At 36.9% G+C, this 18200-nt stretch overlaps 1 protein-coding gene across 1 annotated transcript in view; it reads left to right on the forward strand.

The window, feature by feature from the left end:
* Positions 1-14062, forward strand: part of SETD3 (SET domain containing 3, actin N3(tau)-histidine methyltransferase) — a 64139-nt gene extending 50077 nt beyond the window's left edge. Inside the window, exons 8-13 of the mRNA XM_075753583.1 lie at positions 892-1006; positions 5364-5438; positions 8147-8313; positions 8954-9039; positions 10762-10922; positions 11560-14062. Coding sequence (XP_075609698.1) covers positions 892-1006; positions 5364-5438; positions 8147-8313; positions 8954-9039; positions 10762-10922; positions 11560-12003 — 1048 coding nt within the window. The 3' untranslated portion in view covers positions 12004-14062. The remainder of the gene's footprint in view (positions 1-891; positions 1007-5363; positions 5439-8146; positions 8314-8953; positions 9040-10761; positions 10923-11559) is intronic.
* The last annotated feature ends 4138 nt before the right edge of the window (positions 14063-18200 follow it).

The raw sequence follows: 18200 nt of genomic DNA on the forward strand, positions 1-18200 counted from the left end.
ATATATGTATTAAGGCGAAAACATAGTAAAATTAAGATCATTCTTTTTCCTCTGGCATTTAATATTCTTTTTTTTTTTCTGAACTAAAATAAAAATTAAATTTTAGAAAATACTTAAGAATCTTCAGAAAAGCTTAACCTTTAAGTTTGAATAGGTAGTTGGCATTCCCTTTGCTTAACCTGAGTTACAGGGGGTTGAATGATGTCTCTGTGCTAAATTGTGTTCTACTTTGTTCATTCTTTTTACCCGGTTATCTGTTTGGGGTATTGGGGCTTTTTTTCCTCTTTATTAAGCAGAAAATTTTAGCAATACTGATCCAAACCAAAAGTTTGCAAACTGAAGAGAAGCCCTTATCAAAATACCATGCATGTGTCAGGTGATGACACTGGTTTCCAGTTCATGCAGCACCTAAGCCTTATAGGGGACAAGGGGGAAAAATACCTCCTGGCTCTTATAAGAGCCTGCACACAGATGAGAGCTACTGCTGCCAGGCAGGAGCTGTGGACTACTCTGAAGCCTGCAGCAACAGCTGACCCCAGATTTGGGATGCAGCGTGAGAGGTATGTGTGCAGCGAAGGGTTGGGGAAGCAGAAGGTGACGTGGGAGTGGGTTTTGGCTGAGGTAATGGAAAGGATGAAGGTTCTGTTGCAGAGTGCAGAAGAGGGGTGGAATTGCAATCCTGATTTCGGAACTGATCTGTGTCTTGGAATCCTAGGAGCTGCTGCATCTCCTGCAAGTGGTATTGCCTTCTACTGTTAGTACAGTTAGTGTGATCTTTAAGAAAACTAAGTTTGGAAACTCCCAGCCTAAATGCTTGCTTCAGGTTGGACTATAGCCAATCATATATCGATGTTTTGAACACTGACCATATAATTTTTTTCATTTTTGTAGGTGGGCAGTTTCCTCTGTTATGACACGGCAGAACCAGATTCCAACAGAAGACGGTTCCAGAGTTACATTGGCTCTAATACCTTTATGGGACATGTGTAATCATACTAATGGACTGGTAAGGATTTCTTCAGTGTTGCTGAAAGGCTTTAGGGCTTAAGTATTAAGCCTTTCAGCTGCTGTAGAATGGTTTAATAACAGTTTTCATTATGCTTCTTAAGACAGGTTTTTTATCTTCCCAAGTGACCCTAAAAAACTAATATCTGAAAGAAAGATTTGTCAGTATCTTAAATGTCTTACGATAGCTTTTCAGGGACAACTTTCTTCATCTAGAAAAAACTTTAGAAGAGATTGCACACTTGCATACAGTTATGTCTCATATACATATAATGTGTCTTTAAAAGTTTTCAGTTGCATGATATCTTTTTTTCCAGTCAAGTCTGAATATTTTTCTAACATGGAGTTTTGTTTCTGACGGGCTGAAAAAGATTCACAATACTGGACAGATCTGTTCTGAGAATAGGAAAGCAGACAGTGATGGAGGTTGCTTCTTGTAGCTACCACTAGGGAAAGTGGTTAGAAATTTGCAACTAAGAAATACTGCCTGCTCTCCTAACCATGCCCAAAGAGCCTTGTTATGGAGACAGCAGCAACAAGAACAAAGGCTAGTTCAACAAAAACAGTACATCTGTTACTACATCAAAGAAACAAAATGCAAAAATACTACTTTAGGGCATATTAAACATTTAAAAGGTGACATATGTATATAGAAAGTCAGACCTGCTGACATTTTGACTTGCGTGAGCTAGTTCAGAAGATGAGGTCTTTATTTCATTAACAGACTAGTTAATGTTAAGGATGGTTAATGTATGAGGATGGTTTATCAATCTTATTTAGCCAGTCTCATGTATGCTTCAAATTTCATACCCTCTAACTGTGTTTCCAATAGATAGTGTTATTTCTTGTAAGCAGCGAGTATGACCATACTATTCATGTAATCATGGTTCTTTTGTGGGAGTGTTGACCTTAGTGTTCTACTAAGACAGCAGCATGTCTTAGTATAAGAAAAGCCTGGTTTAAATGAACAAATTTTAAAGCAAAAGTTGTTTTTCACTTGACATTTAGCTAATTTATTGTTACTCCGACTGTATCAAATACAGCATGGCAGGCTAGGCTACAAAGTTTTAAGTGTTTGGGGTTTTATTTATTTATTTTTCCCTGTTAAAAGGTGATTACATGTTGTTCTTTAACAGTGATTCTTGCATTTCACTATTTGTTATGCATTTTCATAACTTTGATTTAGCGATAAAGCTTGTATGAGAGTCTCCAATGTAAAGAAAATTGCTTCAAATTCAGAAATGTTTATTTTTGTAATATAAGTCTTAGCTGCAAGTATCAGTACTTCCTGTACCCTTTTCCTGCTGGGCATTTCTTTCAGATGCTTTTGCAGAGACTTGTCTGTATTCATTAGACAACTCCTAATGAATGCCTTCAAAGTTGGGATTAGAGGAAAGAGGAAGAGAATTAAGGTTCTGAGAGGGGAAAAAATTAAATATCCTATATTAAAAGAGCACCTAGTTATGTTGTTTTAATCATTCAAACCTCTATTTAAATTGATAAAATAATTTTTATTTTTATTATGTTCCTTAACAATGGGTTTGATATGGAGCCAGCCTCTGGAGCCAAACCTGCTAGTGCAGTAGTATGTCAGGGTTGGAAGCATCTTTTTATGCTGAAGTGTATCCTAAAGGGCGGGGGGGGGTGAGGGGGTGGGTGGAGGTGTGTGCTGAACTTAAATATTTTGTATGTATATACAGACATTTTGTATGTATGTGCAGAAATATTACTCATTTGTTTCATATTTCTACAGAAGCTAGTTTAGATGGTTATAGATTTAGGAAGCATAGACAACTAATATTGGTAATGGACTAAGAAAAGCTACTAAACCTATTTCTGTTCTGTGTTAGTTTCCTTGTACTATTAGGAACATGGGGGGGGAATACTGCTAAGATAACTGTAAGTTCCTAAGATAACCAACTGTGAGTTGTCTGTATTGTACTTTATATTATTGTAGAATGAGGGTGGGTTCTGCTCTAATCATAGCGCATCCCTTTAAAATACATGAAGGGAGATGTTGTTCTTTGCAGGAAAGTAAGAATCAAAAGATGGAGTTGTATGCACCCCTGCCTAGTCTATTCCAAACGTAGCACTGAAATACTTCTCAAGTCAATTAGCTACTACAGATCCCTGTTCTTGCTTTATTCCACAGGGCCCCTTTCCATGAGCTAGATAATAAAATGCTCTTTGGGTTTTAACTGGAGCTAGGTCCATGCAGCTTTTTCTTGCTTCTGACACTATTAATTAGATCAACCTGCCTCTAAGAACTCTATCAAAATGGTTGTCTTCATGCATTTCGCATTGTTATTCTTTAGTGGGATTGTATTTTGACAGTCAGAGGTTGATTACCAGTTCTGCCAGAACTTTAAATAAGCTACGTTCTGCCTGTTGGGCTGGGTCCATCCTTAGTCACTGACCAAGCAGACTATTGTGTGCTTTATACACAACTTGAAATTCATGTATCAGTCTGCTTCAGAAATAAAACTGAAGGGATGGAATTTGTCAGCTATCATGTGGGAAGAGAAGTAAACACCCTGTTAATTCTCTTACATGACTGCTATTAAAAGAAAGAGGAATTAAGAGTCTAGCACTCTATTATGCTTTATAGAAAAGCCTTTCAGAAGTGCTGCTTTTTTTTTTTTTAAACAAAAAAATGGCAAAAATAAAAAACAATCCCAAAAACCGAGCAGTACTCTAGTGAAGCGTGCTTAAACTGACAGAAGCCTTCTCTTAACATACTGGAATTTCCCCAGTCCTTGAAAGCCTCCTGTTCCAACAGGCACTTCAAGAAACTGGCATGGAGTTTTCACATTCAAAAGGATTTCATTGAGTTTACACACTAGGAAAATTTCAGGACAGGTCAAGTGCTGTCAAGAGTTCCCTTTTTTGAATGGAAGTTGCATTTTTTCCCAAGATGACTGTATTTGAACCTGGAAGGTACATTTGTCATAGCAAAGGTAAATCCTCTAGCACTTGCAACCTGCAATTCAGGGTTAAATAACCTTCTAAATGAGAGATCTTAATTAAAACTTTAGTCCAGCATAGTGAATGCACAGGAATTTCTGTGTTCGAGTACTACAGCATGTGTTTTGCAGTAGGCCTGACTCTTGTGCATGACTGGTGTTCTCTTCTGATCTCAATGTGCCACAAACCCATTAACAGAGCTGAAGTGATGGCATCTGCATGCAGAGCAGTGCTGCAAGCATCCGCAGGGCCAGGCTGCCCGCGTTCTGGCTGCCATTTTGGGTTTGCTGCATCGTCAACAAGTTCCCCGTGCTCACTTTGAAAGCACTGGTTTGGCTGACAAATGCACACTTGATGATGCACGCAACGTAAAACTGTTAATGTGTAAACCATCAACCAAGCTTCCAAAATAATCCATGGAGTTCTGTCTTTGGACAAACTGCATCCAAGATGGGAATCAGGGTATACTGCAACTCACATGTAAGTCAGCTTCCAAACAAGTATGTTTTCATATACAAAAAATGAGAGAGAATCTTTGGTTTCTTACAGGTTTTTCCTCAGGCCCAGAGCATATTTTTCCATAAGTTAGGTCTGTCGGTTCCAAATTCAGAATACCTACCGTAAAAGTTGCTTTCTGATTGTTCAGCAGCTTATGTTCCATCCTGTGGCTGTACCTGTGCCTGCATCTTTGGTAGTCCTATTCAAGAACATGGTGTTTGTCACTTTAAAAAAGTATTACATTTTTAGGATAGCTTTACTTGTTAGCATGACCACTTTACCGTTTTGTAATTTTTGTCAGAGAAGTACAGGTTTGTTAAGAGAATTTATCCTCTTCCATTGCCTACTACCATCAAAAAAATCCTTTTAGCTTTTTAAGAGTATTGCTTTACTTTATCTAAAGGGATTATTTGCAAGTAAATTATAATTCTCTGAAGATTGTATCCCCTAAAGATCCACAGTTATCTAATTCTTTTTCATTGTGAGATCAAAAGTGTGCTGGCAGTTGAAGAATAAAACACAGCATATAGAGCTGTCGGTGCCTTGCTCCCTTGGGTATCATGGGAGTGACTGAAAACTCTAGAACTTTAAAACAAGCTGCCGGCTTTAGCACGGGACTGTCTGTGGTGTATAGAGGGTACTTCCCTCAGAGCCTTCCGTTCACTTCAGGTAAGTTATTTCTTCCCTTAGATTTCTTTAATGCGGAGATTTTTTTAAAAAGAGATTGCTCAGGAATCATAAAACAATTACTACCAGGTATATTATATTGTGCAGAGAAAGAAATGTGTGCAATTGTTCTTGTTAATATCTGTTTCCAATACGACAATGTTTTGTCAATCGTGGGGGAGATAAATATAAAATGCTGAAGGTGCTTTTGTTACTTTTTCCTTGGATAGATCACTACAGGCTACAATTTAGAAGATGACCGGTGTGAATGTGTAGCGCTTCAAGATTTCAAGGCTGGAGAACAGGTAGTGTGAACAATTATCTACGTAATTGTTCTTTAATCAAGTTTTGTGGACACTTGGTAACTCCCTAACAAATTTTAATAGCAGAGTGGTGTGGATTAAACCCCACTACATTTGAATTTTATTATGCTGAGCTAATTTTGTGTGAAAATACTACCAAGCTAATTAAGTGCACATTTTTCAGAATCAAGTATTTTCTATTGCTTGGTAGACCCCAACTTTAGGAGAGTTTTGATTTCTCATATTTTAGAGAACTAGTTGAAATATTTAATCACTGGTAGATGCACACACACAGATGCTGTGTTTGGTATTCTGGATGAGATTAATAAAAGGCCATATCCAAAGGACCACAGATAAATGTATTTTAGATTTGAGGTATTGCTTTGTAATAGCAGATTGTAGACTCTTTCTTTAAAATGTTGTTGGTTTAAGTTTCTTGTTAGTTTTCATTTAACAAGAGGTTAAATATAATATAGTTGCCAGTCATTTTACCCATGTTGCCATTCCCATGCTTAGTGAAAAAGAGCAAGGACCTAAAAATATACTCCCTCCCTTTCACACAGCCATGCACACATGTACACACCCCTTCATCCTGAAAGTACCAAAGGGTGAGTCTTGCAGAGATGCATGAAACAGTTCAGAATCCAGTGTTTTGTGCAGAACTGCTAAGAAACAAAAATGATAGTTAAAGCTAGTGATGCACTGAAGACAGTGGTTCCAGGAGCATAGGAATTCTCTGGTAGGGAGGGTTCCTGTGCTGTGTCAGCAGCCAGCCTAAGCCCTCAAGTGTCATAGCACTCCATTTTTCCGACTGCTCGTGCAACTCTAGTCTGCATGGCCAGGAAAAGACTTTGACTATGAAACATCCTGAAATGTTTTGTAACTCGGTCTCTGAGTTATTACTTTTAGTGTATTATTTTGCCAGTCTTACACTTAATAATATTTTGATTTTCATTTTTCTTGTGTATTGTTACCTTCTTTTTTAACAAAGATGTGTCTGAAAAATTTTTTTAAGTATATCTTTCCAGAGGTATATTTATCCTCATTGCTATGCTGGGGTTTACAGTGATTGTATATTTTTTGTGTTGCTCTTAGAATTTGTTATGGTAGTCAAATATTTGCCATTTTTTCCAATAACGGTATGATGAGTTAAAAGGGGTCCACAGTTTTTCCAGAAGTGATCCAATTTATAATTTTCCACAGCTGGCAATGGATGTGTCACATAGCTGTTCTGGCTGCTCTCTCCATTTCAATTATAGAGGCTTCCTCTATATGGATTTTATTTTAGTAGTTTCACGTTGTCCGCTATTTGTCAGATTTTTTTTTAAATTTCTGTGCAAACTTTTAACTGTTATTGACATCATTAAAGCACTTTAATTATATAATGCTTCAGTCTTTTAATGTACTGTGCAGATGTTATTTCTTACAGTTTCAGCAGGAAGAGTGTATGATCCTTGCTTTTACTACTAAAAAATGTGAGGCAGCAGAAGTCCACAGAATCTATCAAACACTGTCCTTGAATAAAGCAAGTTTCTTATTCTGTTTAATTGGTTTTTTTGTAAAACAGTCTTAGAGTGTTAAAAGCATACTGTATAATCTACACATGATATGTGATTTTAGTTTAATATGAGATGTGTCACAGTAGTTTTAAAGCTTGAGAGAGTTAGCAACTCTCTCCTTAACCACTACTGCAACATACCTAGGCAGGTCACTTGTTCTTTATACAAGCGTGTTACACTATAATGTTTACTATAATTTGATATAATGCTTAAGCATTTAGTGCTTAGGATAAATAGTTCTAATCTAAAATTGAAACCAAAGAAACTAAATGGCATCGTTAGTGTTGTTGAGCCCTTAAGAGAACACTGTGCCTTCCTCTGTTAGCTAGAGAGGAGTGGAAGCTTACAGGTACCCAGAGCAGTGCTGTGCCCTAAGGATAAGATGGGAGTTCTGTTGAAACTTTTTTTTCTGTTATCAAACAAAAGGGGAAAATATCCTCTTGATGTGGGAGAAGACGGTTTCTACTCTGACGTCTTGTCCCATGTGCTTTATACAGCCTAGCCCTGAATTAAACACTTTTTGCAGGTTATATTTAGGAACTTCTTTTTTAATGTGAATTAAAGTAACCTATTTGCTTTAGATATAGAGTTGAGAGTATAACACAAAAATAAATAGTGGCTAAACACAGATCAGATCTCTCGTATGACACACTTTGGTATATCCGTGCTTAAGGTAACATTAAAACAAAAGCAAAGTTGATCCATCAGCAGTGTAGGTCAGTCTTTTGGGTGGACATATGGGGGTGGAAAATGACCCCAGAAACTCCTTTTCTTTTAATGGGCCCTCCTTGTCTCAGATATTTTAGCTGTTAAAAGATATAGGATCTTTGAAAGCTTATTTCCATATACTGATATTTTATGACAGTGTGAGAAAACAGCATTTTTATTTTAAAGTATAGAATAAGAACCTCTTCTCTCCTTTCAAATCTCTCTTACATGAATATGTTTACATCTACTTCTAAAGTATATTGCCACACTATATACAGCATTTGAATCGATACCAGAAAACAAAGCGTGTTTCTTTATGTAACCAAATATACCTTGTACTCAGAATAGTAACTCTTTCAGGAAATAACTTTCAAATTATGTCAGTTTTGTGAGCTGATCTTAAGCTTTTTTCCTGTCCCTTCACTTCTCTTTTCATCCTTCTAGATTTACATTTTTTATGGCACTCGGTCAAACGCTGAATTTGTGATCCACAGTGGTTTTTTCTTTGATAATAATTCACATGACAGAGTGAAAATAAAGCTTGGCGTGAGTAAAAGTGACAGGCTGTATGCTATGAAGGCAGAGGTCTTAGCTCGTGCTGGTATCCCAACGTAAGTAAAACACAATGCCATGGGTTTTTTAAAACCTTTCCAAAGTATATAGTGTCCAGTAGAGCATATCTAAAACTGTTCTATGATAGTTTTCATAGGTATAGTATTTCTCCTGTTTGTATAGCAAATTAAAGTTGTTGTAATAATATTTACAGAAGTTCTCTGAGCTATATTATCATCTAATTTGGACCATATATAAGGAAAAAAGCATTTGCTTTAATAACCATTTGAACAAAAACAGAGCAAGGATTAATTTGAAGCAATCTGTGGTTTTTTTTCTTTCCTATCCCTTGCAGACATACTACGATGCTCAGTATGTGAACCACAGCATTTTCCTTTAGTCTTTTCAGTCCAGAGGGTACTGTTAGGAGTGGCAGACGTGAAACATTGCATTTTCCTGAATTTATTATGAAAGCCGTATAAAAATAATTGTAAGTGTAAAACTGTAGAGGTAATTGTTCTTTTCAGATACAGGTTAGGGAAGCTTTTCTTCAGTTTGAACAAGTATTTTCTAATTTTTTTAAAGTTACTCTTGTAACAGGGCATTTGTTGTATACTTTAAGGTCTTTTATGTTGAAATAAGTTCAAAGGTATGACAATAGAACTTGCATTTAGTGTTGCTGTTTGTTTCTTTTATTAGTTCTAGTGTTTTTGCCTTGCACTCCACTGAGCCTCCAATCTCTGCCCAGCTTTTGGCTTTCCTTCGAGTGTTCTGTATGAGTGAAGGTAAGATGTTTTCTAAAGATAACCTAATTTACGTTTGGTTTGGGGTTGGGGGTTTGTTTGTTTTTTAATGCAGGAATGTGATAGGCATTTATATAAAACATTAAGCTAGAATATTGGAGGAGCTGAGGTTAAAAAGCGATCTATAAACTCATGAGAAACCCAATCTTTGGCCATGTTGTCTGAGGGAATATTTTGGTAACATAGGCCTTTCTGGAACTCCTAAACATGAGGTGATGCAATTTTAATTTTTTTTTTTTTTTTAACCTCCCAGGCTGTAGTGAATGAATGGGCTTTGGGGCTTGATCTTTAGTTCTTAGGTTTAAAAATGATCACATGAGACCTAGGAGTTTACATGCTTAAAATCATAGCCTATTAGCCATCACTGCTAGAGTCATTTAGGTATGAAATTGGAATATTCTGTACTGTGGGAGAAATATGGAAGAGATATTTCAAAGTAGAGTATTTTCAATGTTTTGGTAATTCATAATCTAAAACCAATTTATGTATTTGCAGACTGTCTTTGTAGTTTCTCTCTTATGTTAGAGGGCTTTATGGGGGAAATATATGTACAATTAATAAATATTCACCTAATTTGTACATATGAAACTTCTGATTAAATGTTTGTAATAGCTGCTTGCTGGTTAGATGCAGTTTTGGAGGTTATAGATGTGCCAGTTTTTTGTGATGGTGAGAGAATTCCCTTGCAGTTAGAGATGCTGTGTGGATAATGCAGATTTTAATACCAGTAGGAATACTGAAGCTGTTACATTTTTGTGTGTGCTCTATTTGCTTTCTTTAATAAAAAGAACCTACCTTATTTAGTGTCATGCCTTCATTGCATCCTATCATCCATCTTTTACAACTTATTAAGAAATTAGAATAGAATAGTTCAATTGGAAGAGACCTACAACAATCATCTAGTCCAACTGCCTGACCACTTCAGGGAAGTAAATTCAAGTAAAGAAAATTTTAAGATGCTGATGAGGGGGTGAATTTTGGCTTGGAGAAGAAAATATAGCTAGTAAATATTTTAATTGCATTACTCTGATACGTGATTGTGTTCAGATTATTCCTATGTCTTAAATATTGTAAAAGAAAACTGTTTATTGAGAAACTACATGCATGTGGTTTTTGAAGCTTGTGATAGCTGCTTTGCAGGAGTGAAAATTGGTAATTAAAAGATTAATGGGATTTTTGTAATGTCAAGGAGCTGATTGAAGATTTTCTACTCTGTGTGAGGTTTGTTTGATGGATGTCTTTTCTGACCAACTATAGGGAGTTTCTGCTACTGAAAAAGATTGCCAAAACAATAGGAAAAATAATTCCATCACTATTTGCACACTCTGGCCTGTTCCTTTCATTATCAAAAAGTTTGCTGAACTCTTCAAAGAATTGCTCCCTTTTGTTTATCAAGTATTATACAAACTATTCCATCTTGCTGTCACAGAGTTATCCTGTGTATAAGAGGCTCTGATATATTAAGTATTTTTGTTTCAGCATGGAGCAGAAGGTCCATTTTCTGCTAAGCTCAAGACTTCCAGTTACCTCTTTGAAGAGATGCCTAGAAATAACCAGCATATCTGATAATTCTTATTTGAGGAGAGTTTTTTTTTGTTAGCTGCTCAAAGCTATACTATTGGAAATAACTCTTTCTGCAGTTTGTCAACTGACAAAGTGAACGATGAGATTGTTTTTAACAGATTGGTTTTATACTTATTGCAGAAGAGCTGAAGGAACACTTGATAGGCGAGCATGCCATTGACAAAATCTTCACTCTGGGGAACTCTGAGTTTCCCATTAGCTGGGACAATGAAGTTAAACTTTGGACATTCCTAGAAGCCAGAGCATCCCTTCTTTTGAAAACCTATAAAACAACTGTGGAGGTACAATTATCATTATATATAATTTAAATGTCTGAAATGTTTTGTGTTATGATTGTAGGAAAAGATATTTTGTCCCCCATCTTGTCTTTGCAAACTTTAATCTGAATGTTAGTACATAATTCATTCTGTACTTTTTAAAGTGTAGAAACAGATTTGCATTATCTAAGGAAAATCAAATAAGATTGCAAAAAAGAAAATTTTGTTAATGTAATTTTGTTAATGCATTTTTTTTTTCTTTGATTCTCTGAATAGAGGCTACCTGCTTTTTCTCTGCAAGTAAAATGGGGAATCAGTTTCAACTTGTTGTCTATTAGTTGCATTCTCCAGACTGCAGAGAAATGTGCTACTATTGTGAGCATATAAGTGAACCTACATGTTTCATATATTTGTGAAGTCTGCTGACGTTGCTTGTTATGCAGGCTGATCTATGTGGAGAAATTTTTGTATAGCAAAATTTTTTACAAATTCTTGACAAATTTCACTGGGACTCCATGCAGACCCCTTTCTTCATCCTATGTCCATTTGGTTCAGCCTGAAGAATCTCGTGTCACTTATTATTAATGCATAGAAAAAAGCTGAGGGATCTTTTTTATTGTGTTGGTTATTACTAACAAACTTGTTTTTTCTTTTCTAACAGGATGATAAGTCCTTCTTGGAGACCCACGACCTTACTTCACACGCGATAATGGCTATCAAATTGCGCTTAGGTGAAAAAGAGATCTTGGAGAAAGCAGTAAAGAGCGCAGCTGCTAGCCGCGAGTACTATACCAAACAAATGGCAGATGGAGCTCCGCTTCCTAGATATGAAGAGAGCAACATTGCCTTGTTGGAGAACACTGTGGCAGACTCTAGACTCCCTATTGTCTTGAGAAACCTAGAAGATGTGGAAGAGCAAGGGGACTTAAAGATTGATGAAGCTATTGATGCTGAAGTCACAGAGAATGGGTTTGTAAATGGTGAAAACTCTCTATTTAATGGGACCAAATCAGAAAGTGAAAATCTAAATAAAGAGAAAAGCAACAGAGAGACTGAAGATGCCAAAGAATCTTCTTCAGAAAGTACTGATGAGGTTAAAGAATAGTCCTATAATTTTACTTACTTATGAAATTAAATTAGCTGAAGTTTATGAACAGTGCATTTATGTTGGTGTGTTTCTTTGTTAACATTTCTCTTTCTGCAGAGAAAAATGGTTTTGCTGCTTTATATAAAAATGAATTTTTAAGTTATTTAAAAGATTTAGCATCCCTTTTCAATTAAGATTGCCATCTTGCTTTCAGGCAAAAACTGGGGAAAAAGGTGCCTTTGGAAGATTTTGCAGCCCTTTGTTGAACCAAATGTATTTTCTTCCTGGGGAAGAATTAAGCTCTTCTATCTGCTGTGCTTTTGTTGTTCTGTCACTCTGACTACCGAAATTAAAAGCTTGCTCTGCCTCCTGCCAAGAAAAGCAGAAGGCAGGACTGACTCGGTATTCAGCATGAAGGTGGAAGAGCAGTACAGCAGAAAACTGGATAAGAGGATCAGAAACTTGGGAGACTGGAGGAAAACCTGTTTAAAATCAGGTATGCCAGTCCAGAAAAAGGTAAGGTGGCAACCTTATGATTGGTAGTTTTAAATGTTGATGAGAATCCAAATTATATACACTTAAAGTGATCTCTGAAGATTTCGGTTTACTTTGTCTTTTGTTTACTGTATAAAAATATCTCATCTTTCTTCTTCAGTCAGAGTTAGGCTGCCACAATACAACATTCACCAACTTTTAAAGGCTGACTTCTTTTTATTTCCAGGGAGTACCTTTTATTTACAAGGTTGGCAGTGCTACTGGAGAGTTTGAAAGCAGATAGGCCAAGCCACAGCTTTAAACTGTACTCTTCAAAGTGAGGTTGCTTCCCAGCTTCTTCAGGTCTTCACAACTAGCTAGAGATTTTCAGAGCTACACTTTTGACTAAACCATTATTAAAAGGAAAATATAATGAATATTCCTGTCTGCTACTCCTTCATTTCTGTGTTGTTGGATGTAACATTGAATGTGACATGGTGACCTGAGCTTACTCAACTTCAGCTTTTGGTTGAGATATTAATTGATGCCGTTTTCTTGAAAGAAATGGCAAGCAGGCTAATGTATTTTTGGCCCAAGTCCTTTTAAACTGTGTCACCATCTGATGCACACTTCTTGGGATACCTCCACAAGTTAAGCAGATCTACTGTCTCCAGCAGTTTCGGTCACCCTCATACTATATTACCTTCTAGGTGAAAACAATACAATCCTAGCACAGTGCAATATCAGAACACGGGTAATTCCAAGGCTTGACTTTGAAATTATCTGGGTATTGGGAGGAGAGGAGGGCAGAATATTTCTGTTTTGTGGGTGGAGAGGAATATAAAGTGATTTAATTCTGTTCTCAATATTAAGGACTTTGTCTTTTACCTTTGTATCCTTAAGTTCAAGATAATGGCTAGAATGGACAAGCTTGGACAATTGTTTAAAGCTCAATATATGTTGCAACCTGCTCATCCAAGATCAGTTGCAGTAAAATGTCTTTTGGCATATTCATAGTTTTATTAGATTTTGCTTCTTTTGTACTGCAACTTGGAAAATGTGTTTTTGCATAAATCTTTGGTGCAATACACATGATAAGTAGTGACTTTCTTTCAGGTTGTCATAGCAGTTTTGGTGTTCAGCTAGCATCAGTGTGGGGAAAATAGAAAAAATAGTTTTTTAAAAAATATTTCACTAAGAATGGCATGTTGCCATTGCACCTTGGATATTGCTTCACCACTAACAAGATGCTGGACCAGTATTTTTGTAACTATATGCTGCCTTTGGTAGAATGTTATGAATAGTCTTGACAGTTTAAATGTCATACAAAAGTCATTACATTTCAGTTTTTATTAGGACCAATATTCCATTTCTGTTTCTGCCACTTACATTGCACAACATTGTACTAGATACTATGATGCAATTCTGAAACTAGCCTTCCCTGAAAGTTATAGCTGTAATTCAGAACTTAAATGCTTTGATTCAATCTGATACACTGTATTTTGTTCCGGTATTTGCTGATATCTATGGCTAAGCAAAGCCTGTGGTCACCACAGGACAGAATGTGTGGGTTTTCTTGAATAAAATATAGTTCTACCACGTCTTCCCTAGTGAGTGTATTATGCAAACAGAACCTCTACCTGCTACCGACTGCTGTATCTTTTGGGGTCTGTGGGCAGAGGAATAACTGTCCAGGTGTACAGATAAAGATTAAAGGAGAAATAGCTGGGGGAAGAAAAAAAAAAAAAGAAAAGAGGGATTCTAATAAACAGAAAGGGAAAGTGGTCTATTAAGCGCATGGTCAAATTTTTACTCTTCATCTCTTAGTGTTATTTAGAAAAAATATGTTGCATACAATAAAAATAGTGAGTAATCTAATTTTGTAATTTGCATTTTTCCTCTATGCATTAAATGGTTTCTCAGAAGCACTAACCTAAAACTTAAGCTTTTCAAAACTGAGGTGGAAACCAAAAAATTGGCACTGATGAGCCCTTATTACCATCTGTCATGAAAACAGACCTTTCAAAGCATTTTAAAGTTAACTTTCTTCATAATGTTTGGTTAAGAGGCTGTTCACACTAATCCCAGGCTAAATGCCAACTCTTGCTTCTGTTTAGCTAGCTATCTGAAGTATTCCTGTAAGAAAGACATGACTTGGATTTCTCGGACTGTTCTCCAAAAACAAAACAGGGGAAAAAAAACCCCGAAACCTTTTGAATTTTACATGAACCTAGCTACTGATAAATCATTTCCCCAACAGCCTATAACTACTCTATACTGCAAGATGATGCCCATATAGCCCTGTTGATAAAGTCGAACATACAAAATTCAGCAACAACCTCCACTCGGAAAAAATACTTGTAAAATATATAAATGTAACCTTAGCTTAAGTCCTGTCATGAGTAAAGGGGAGCTGAGAGCCTTCTGACCGAGGTAAGAGGGTTTAGGATCTTGGCTAAGATAAGCTGTGTTTTAGCGTCTTGACCAAAATAAGTATTCCTTCCTTTGGACATTGTTAAAAGGTGGTATGTACAGAAAATCTATGCAACTCAACAGCAGCTGCATTCTTGAGGCTAATTTGCCCTTAGAGAAGAATGATCACCGTGGGGTCATGCATGTTTCAGCGGTAGACTGGAAGATTTAGGTTACACAAACTGTTCTTCCCTAGTTCACGTACTTAGAAACAGTATTTCATATCTGCTGCTGCCACTTCTATCACCCTTATTTTATAAAAAGGCATGGGAAGTAATCATGAAACGTAATGTGAACTCTTTCAGTCTGACACAATGAAAGTGCTCCCAAAATCCACTGCTCTCTTCTGATTTTATGGGCTGAAAGTCAGTCCTTGCTATTTCTCGTACTTTGTGCCAAACAGGAGTGTTCAGAAAAAACATTGCTCTACCAAATTTATCTGATTAAGCAACACCCATCCCTTTTTCTCTAGAAGATTTTTTTTTAACTGATCCTTGTTGAAGTCAGATATGACCACATGATTTTCACATCATTACCATCTATATTTAATAGTTTCTAACATGCTTTCTTCAAGTGCATTGCTTGTTGTACAAAGTACAGCATGTAAATTGGTGACTCATGGTTAGAAGAGCTTCCTTTAGCATTTCTCGGTTTCTACATCTATTTCCTAACAAATGCCACAAGTTTGGAACCCATGCGGAGGATTTTTCAGTTAAAATAAAAAAATCTCAATCCATGCTTAAGAAAATAAGCTACAAATAGTCCTGGATTCTTTTGGGTTTTGTTTCTCCTTAGGTTCACTGGTGTATTTGGTGTATTTCAAAACTGAATGACAGCTGTAGAGTTAGTGTCCATGACATAACCTCGAGCCTTAGTAATACAAATGAAATATATGTTAATTTGTTTAGTGAAAAACACACATTACAATTTTACCAAATGCCAAAGTGTCTATCCTATGGTACCAAGCAGAAACCAAAACACTCATTTTTTCCCTTCTTTTTTTCCTTCCTGAATATGGAGTGCTCTGGTACTGATATTCCTGGATTATCAGTAACAGGCTTTGAAATATGCTTCAGTAAGGTATTTTGGGTAGTGGTGTACATTGAGCGGTATATGGTACTTGTGTTCTTTGAACAAAATGCGATTTTTGCCTTGTACACTCTCTTTAGTCATTAACAATTATCTTTATTTTCAGTGTACACAGACATCAAGCTTCACTTACAAATTAAATAATTTTTTTTTTTTCTACATTGGTATCAGCATGAACTGAACCTGGCAGTTTACAAAAGCAATCAAGTTGGTTGTCAGTGTTTGCATTGCCCAAAAGGTGTCTGCCGTCAGTACTGGGACGGTTGGAAACCAGAAAGCATTTGACTTCTGCCTTTGTCTTTCATGCAAGGAAGACTTAACTGCTGGAGCTGGTTTCATTTTCATCATGAAAGATTAAGCTAGATAGAGGAGGAAAGCAAGGAGATGTCCTCAAGTGGAAAAAAAAAGCTGGACAACTGAGCACTAGCTAGCTTGTCTTGGAGGCAGTGGTTGCTGTCCTGAAGAGTAAGAAGTTTAGGAATTATTTCAGTGAGCGTTCAAAAAAAAGAGTATCTCCAACTAATACTGTAAGTAGTGTGGATTTTTAAGCAAGCCATACATTTCACAATTAGACAATGGCTTCACTTTCCCTAGGAACAGGTGAAAACATATGAATTACAAACTGTTGTAATGTGTTAGAACAGATGTAAGCGGCTGCTTGCCTTGCTGTCAGTGCTGAGGGCAACCTGAGTGAAGTCTGGGTTGGAGACACTTGTTCATTAACTTGCTCCCTTGTGGGAGAACGGTGCTGTGATTCTGTGGGAACTACTCACCACCAAGGGGGTAAGGAAAGGCTTTATCAATCCAGCATGGAAGCATTGGACAGGGCCGCAGTGAGCAATATGAAAATAGACGATACCGTTGTATTCAGGACACTCACCTGAAATGTAATGTGTCTAGACCTGGGGACCTTTGTCCAAATAGTATTTTTATGTATAGGATTGTCTTATTACATAGTTGATCAAGCATAGAAGAGGCTTTAGAACCTGAGTCTTCCAGGTGATTCCTTCTGTTGACTGTGCTCTGAACTCCTTTTATTTCTGTTTTTCTGATTTTTATTATTTAAAGATTTTTGGGTATGTCCACACAGAATTATTATGTTTTTAACTTCCCAATTTGGAGAAACTAAACAATCATATTCCAATTAAATCCAGTTCAGATATGGCAAAATAAGTAATGCTGACCACCAGAACTTGTGCCTTTGAGCAGCTTAATGTGAGCTGGAATGAAACAGATCTGTAGCCCTTTGAGACTTGACTTTGCTTCTTCAGAAAGGTGTTTTAAAATCTACATAAAGATAGGGAATAAAATCTTGCATGAGGAATGTGTGTTTCCCAACTGAATCACCAGTACTTATGTACAGATTCAGATACCAGCAGAACTGGATAATTGAACTTAAACACTTAGGATTTTATTAATATTAAGCATATATTGTTCTTGAAAAGTGGGCCAACTTGACATCCCTGAACATGTAAGTCATTTGTCCTCCAAACAGAATCAACAGGCGCAAACCCTGAATTTCCCTGTAGCGTCCCACTGCTCCTCCTCTGTGTGGCAAGACCAACAGCCACCTAATTCCAGCGCGGTGCCTTGTTTCACTTACAGATGCTACCGGCCAGGTCACCTGGCTTTGTGTCAGGCTGGGGCCACCTTCCCGTTCCCTAGGTGCACTTGCTATCCACAGGAGAAATTCTGACTGTCCTCCTGGCCAATTCGTCCGTGTTTGGCACGGTGGCGTGGAAGTCAGTAGGTTTCACGTTGTGCTGCTGGCTTGGTTCTGTGCAAATAGAGTATTTTTTAATTTTTTTGGTGAATGCTGTTTGATTTAAATATTCTGTAGCTTGTGGCCATATTTACAAAAGTTGTCCGTTTCCCCTCCATCAGGGTGAAATTTGGGAATTATCTAGGCGTCCTGCATCCAGCAATTGCTTTATGGTACAGGTGAAGGCAAATTAATTTCTCTTTGCTTTATTCCATGCTGGTTCACCACTTTCTGTGCTGTTAATAACTCGACCAAGGCTCCTAATTTCAGCGCTAATAAGCGGGGTTGTATACATACCATATTTGTGGTGCAAAGGTATGAAATATTAAACCTGAATCTCCATACTGAAGCAGGCATGCACAAACAGCCTCCAATGAACTGCAAAGGAACTTTTAGATTAACTTGAATATCTGTAAGA

Source organism: Balearica regulorum, chromosome 5, assembly GCF_011004875.1.
Source record: "Balearica regulorum gibbericeps isolate bBalReg1 chromosome 5, bBalReg1.pri, whole genome shotgun sequence".
Taxonomy (NCBI): Eukaryota; Metazoa; Chordata; class Aves; order Gruiformes; family Gruidae; genus Balearica; species Balearica regulorum.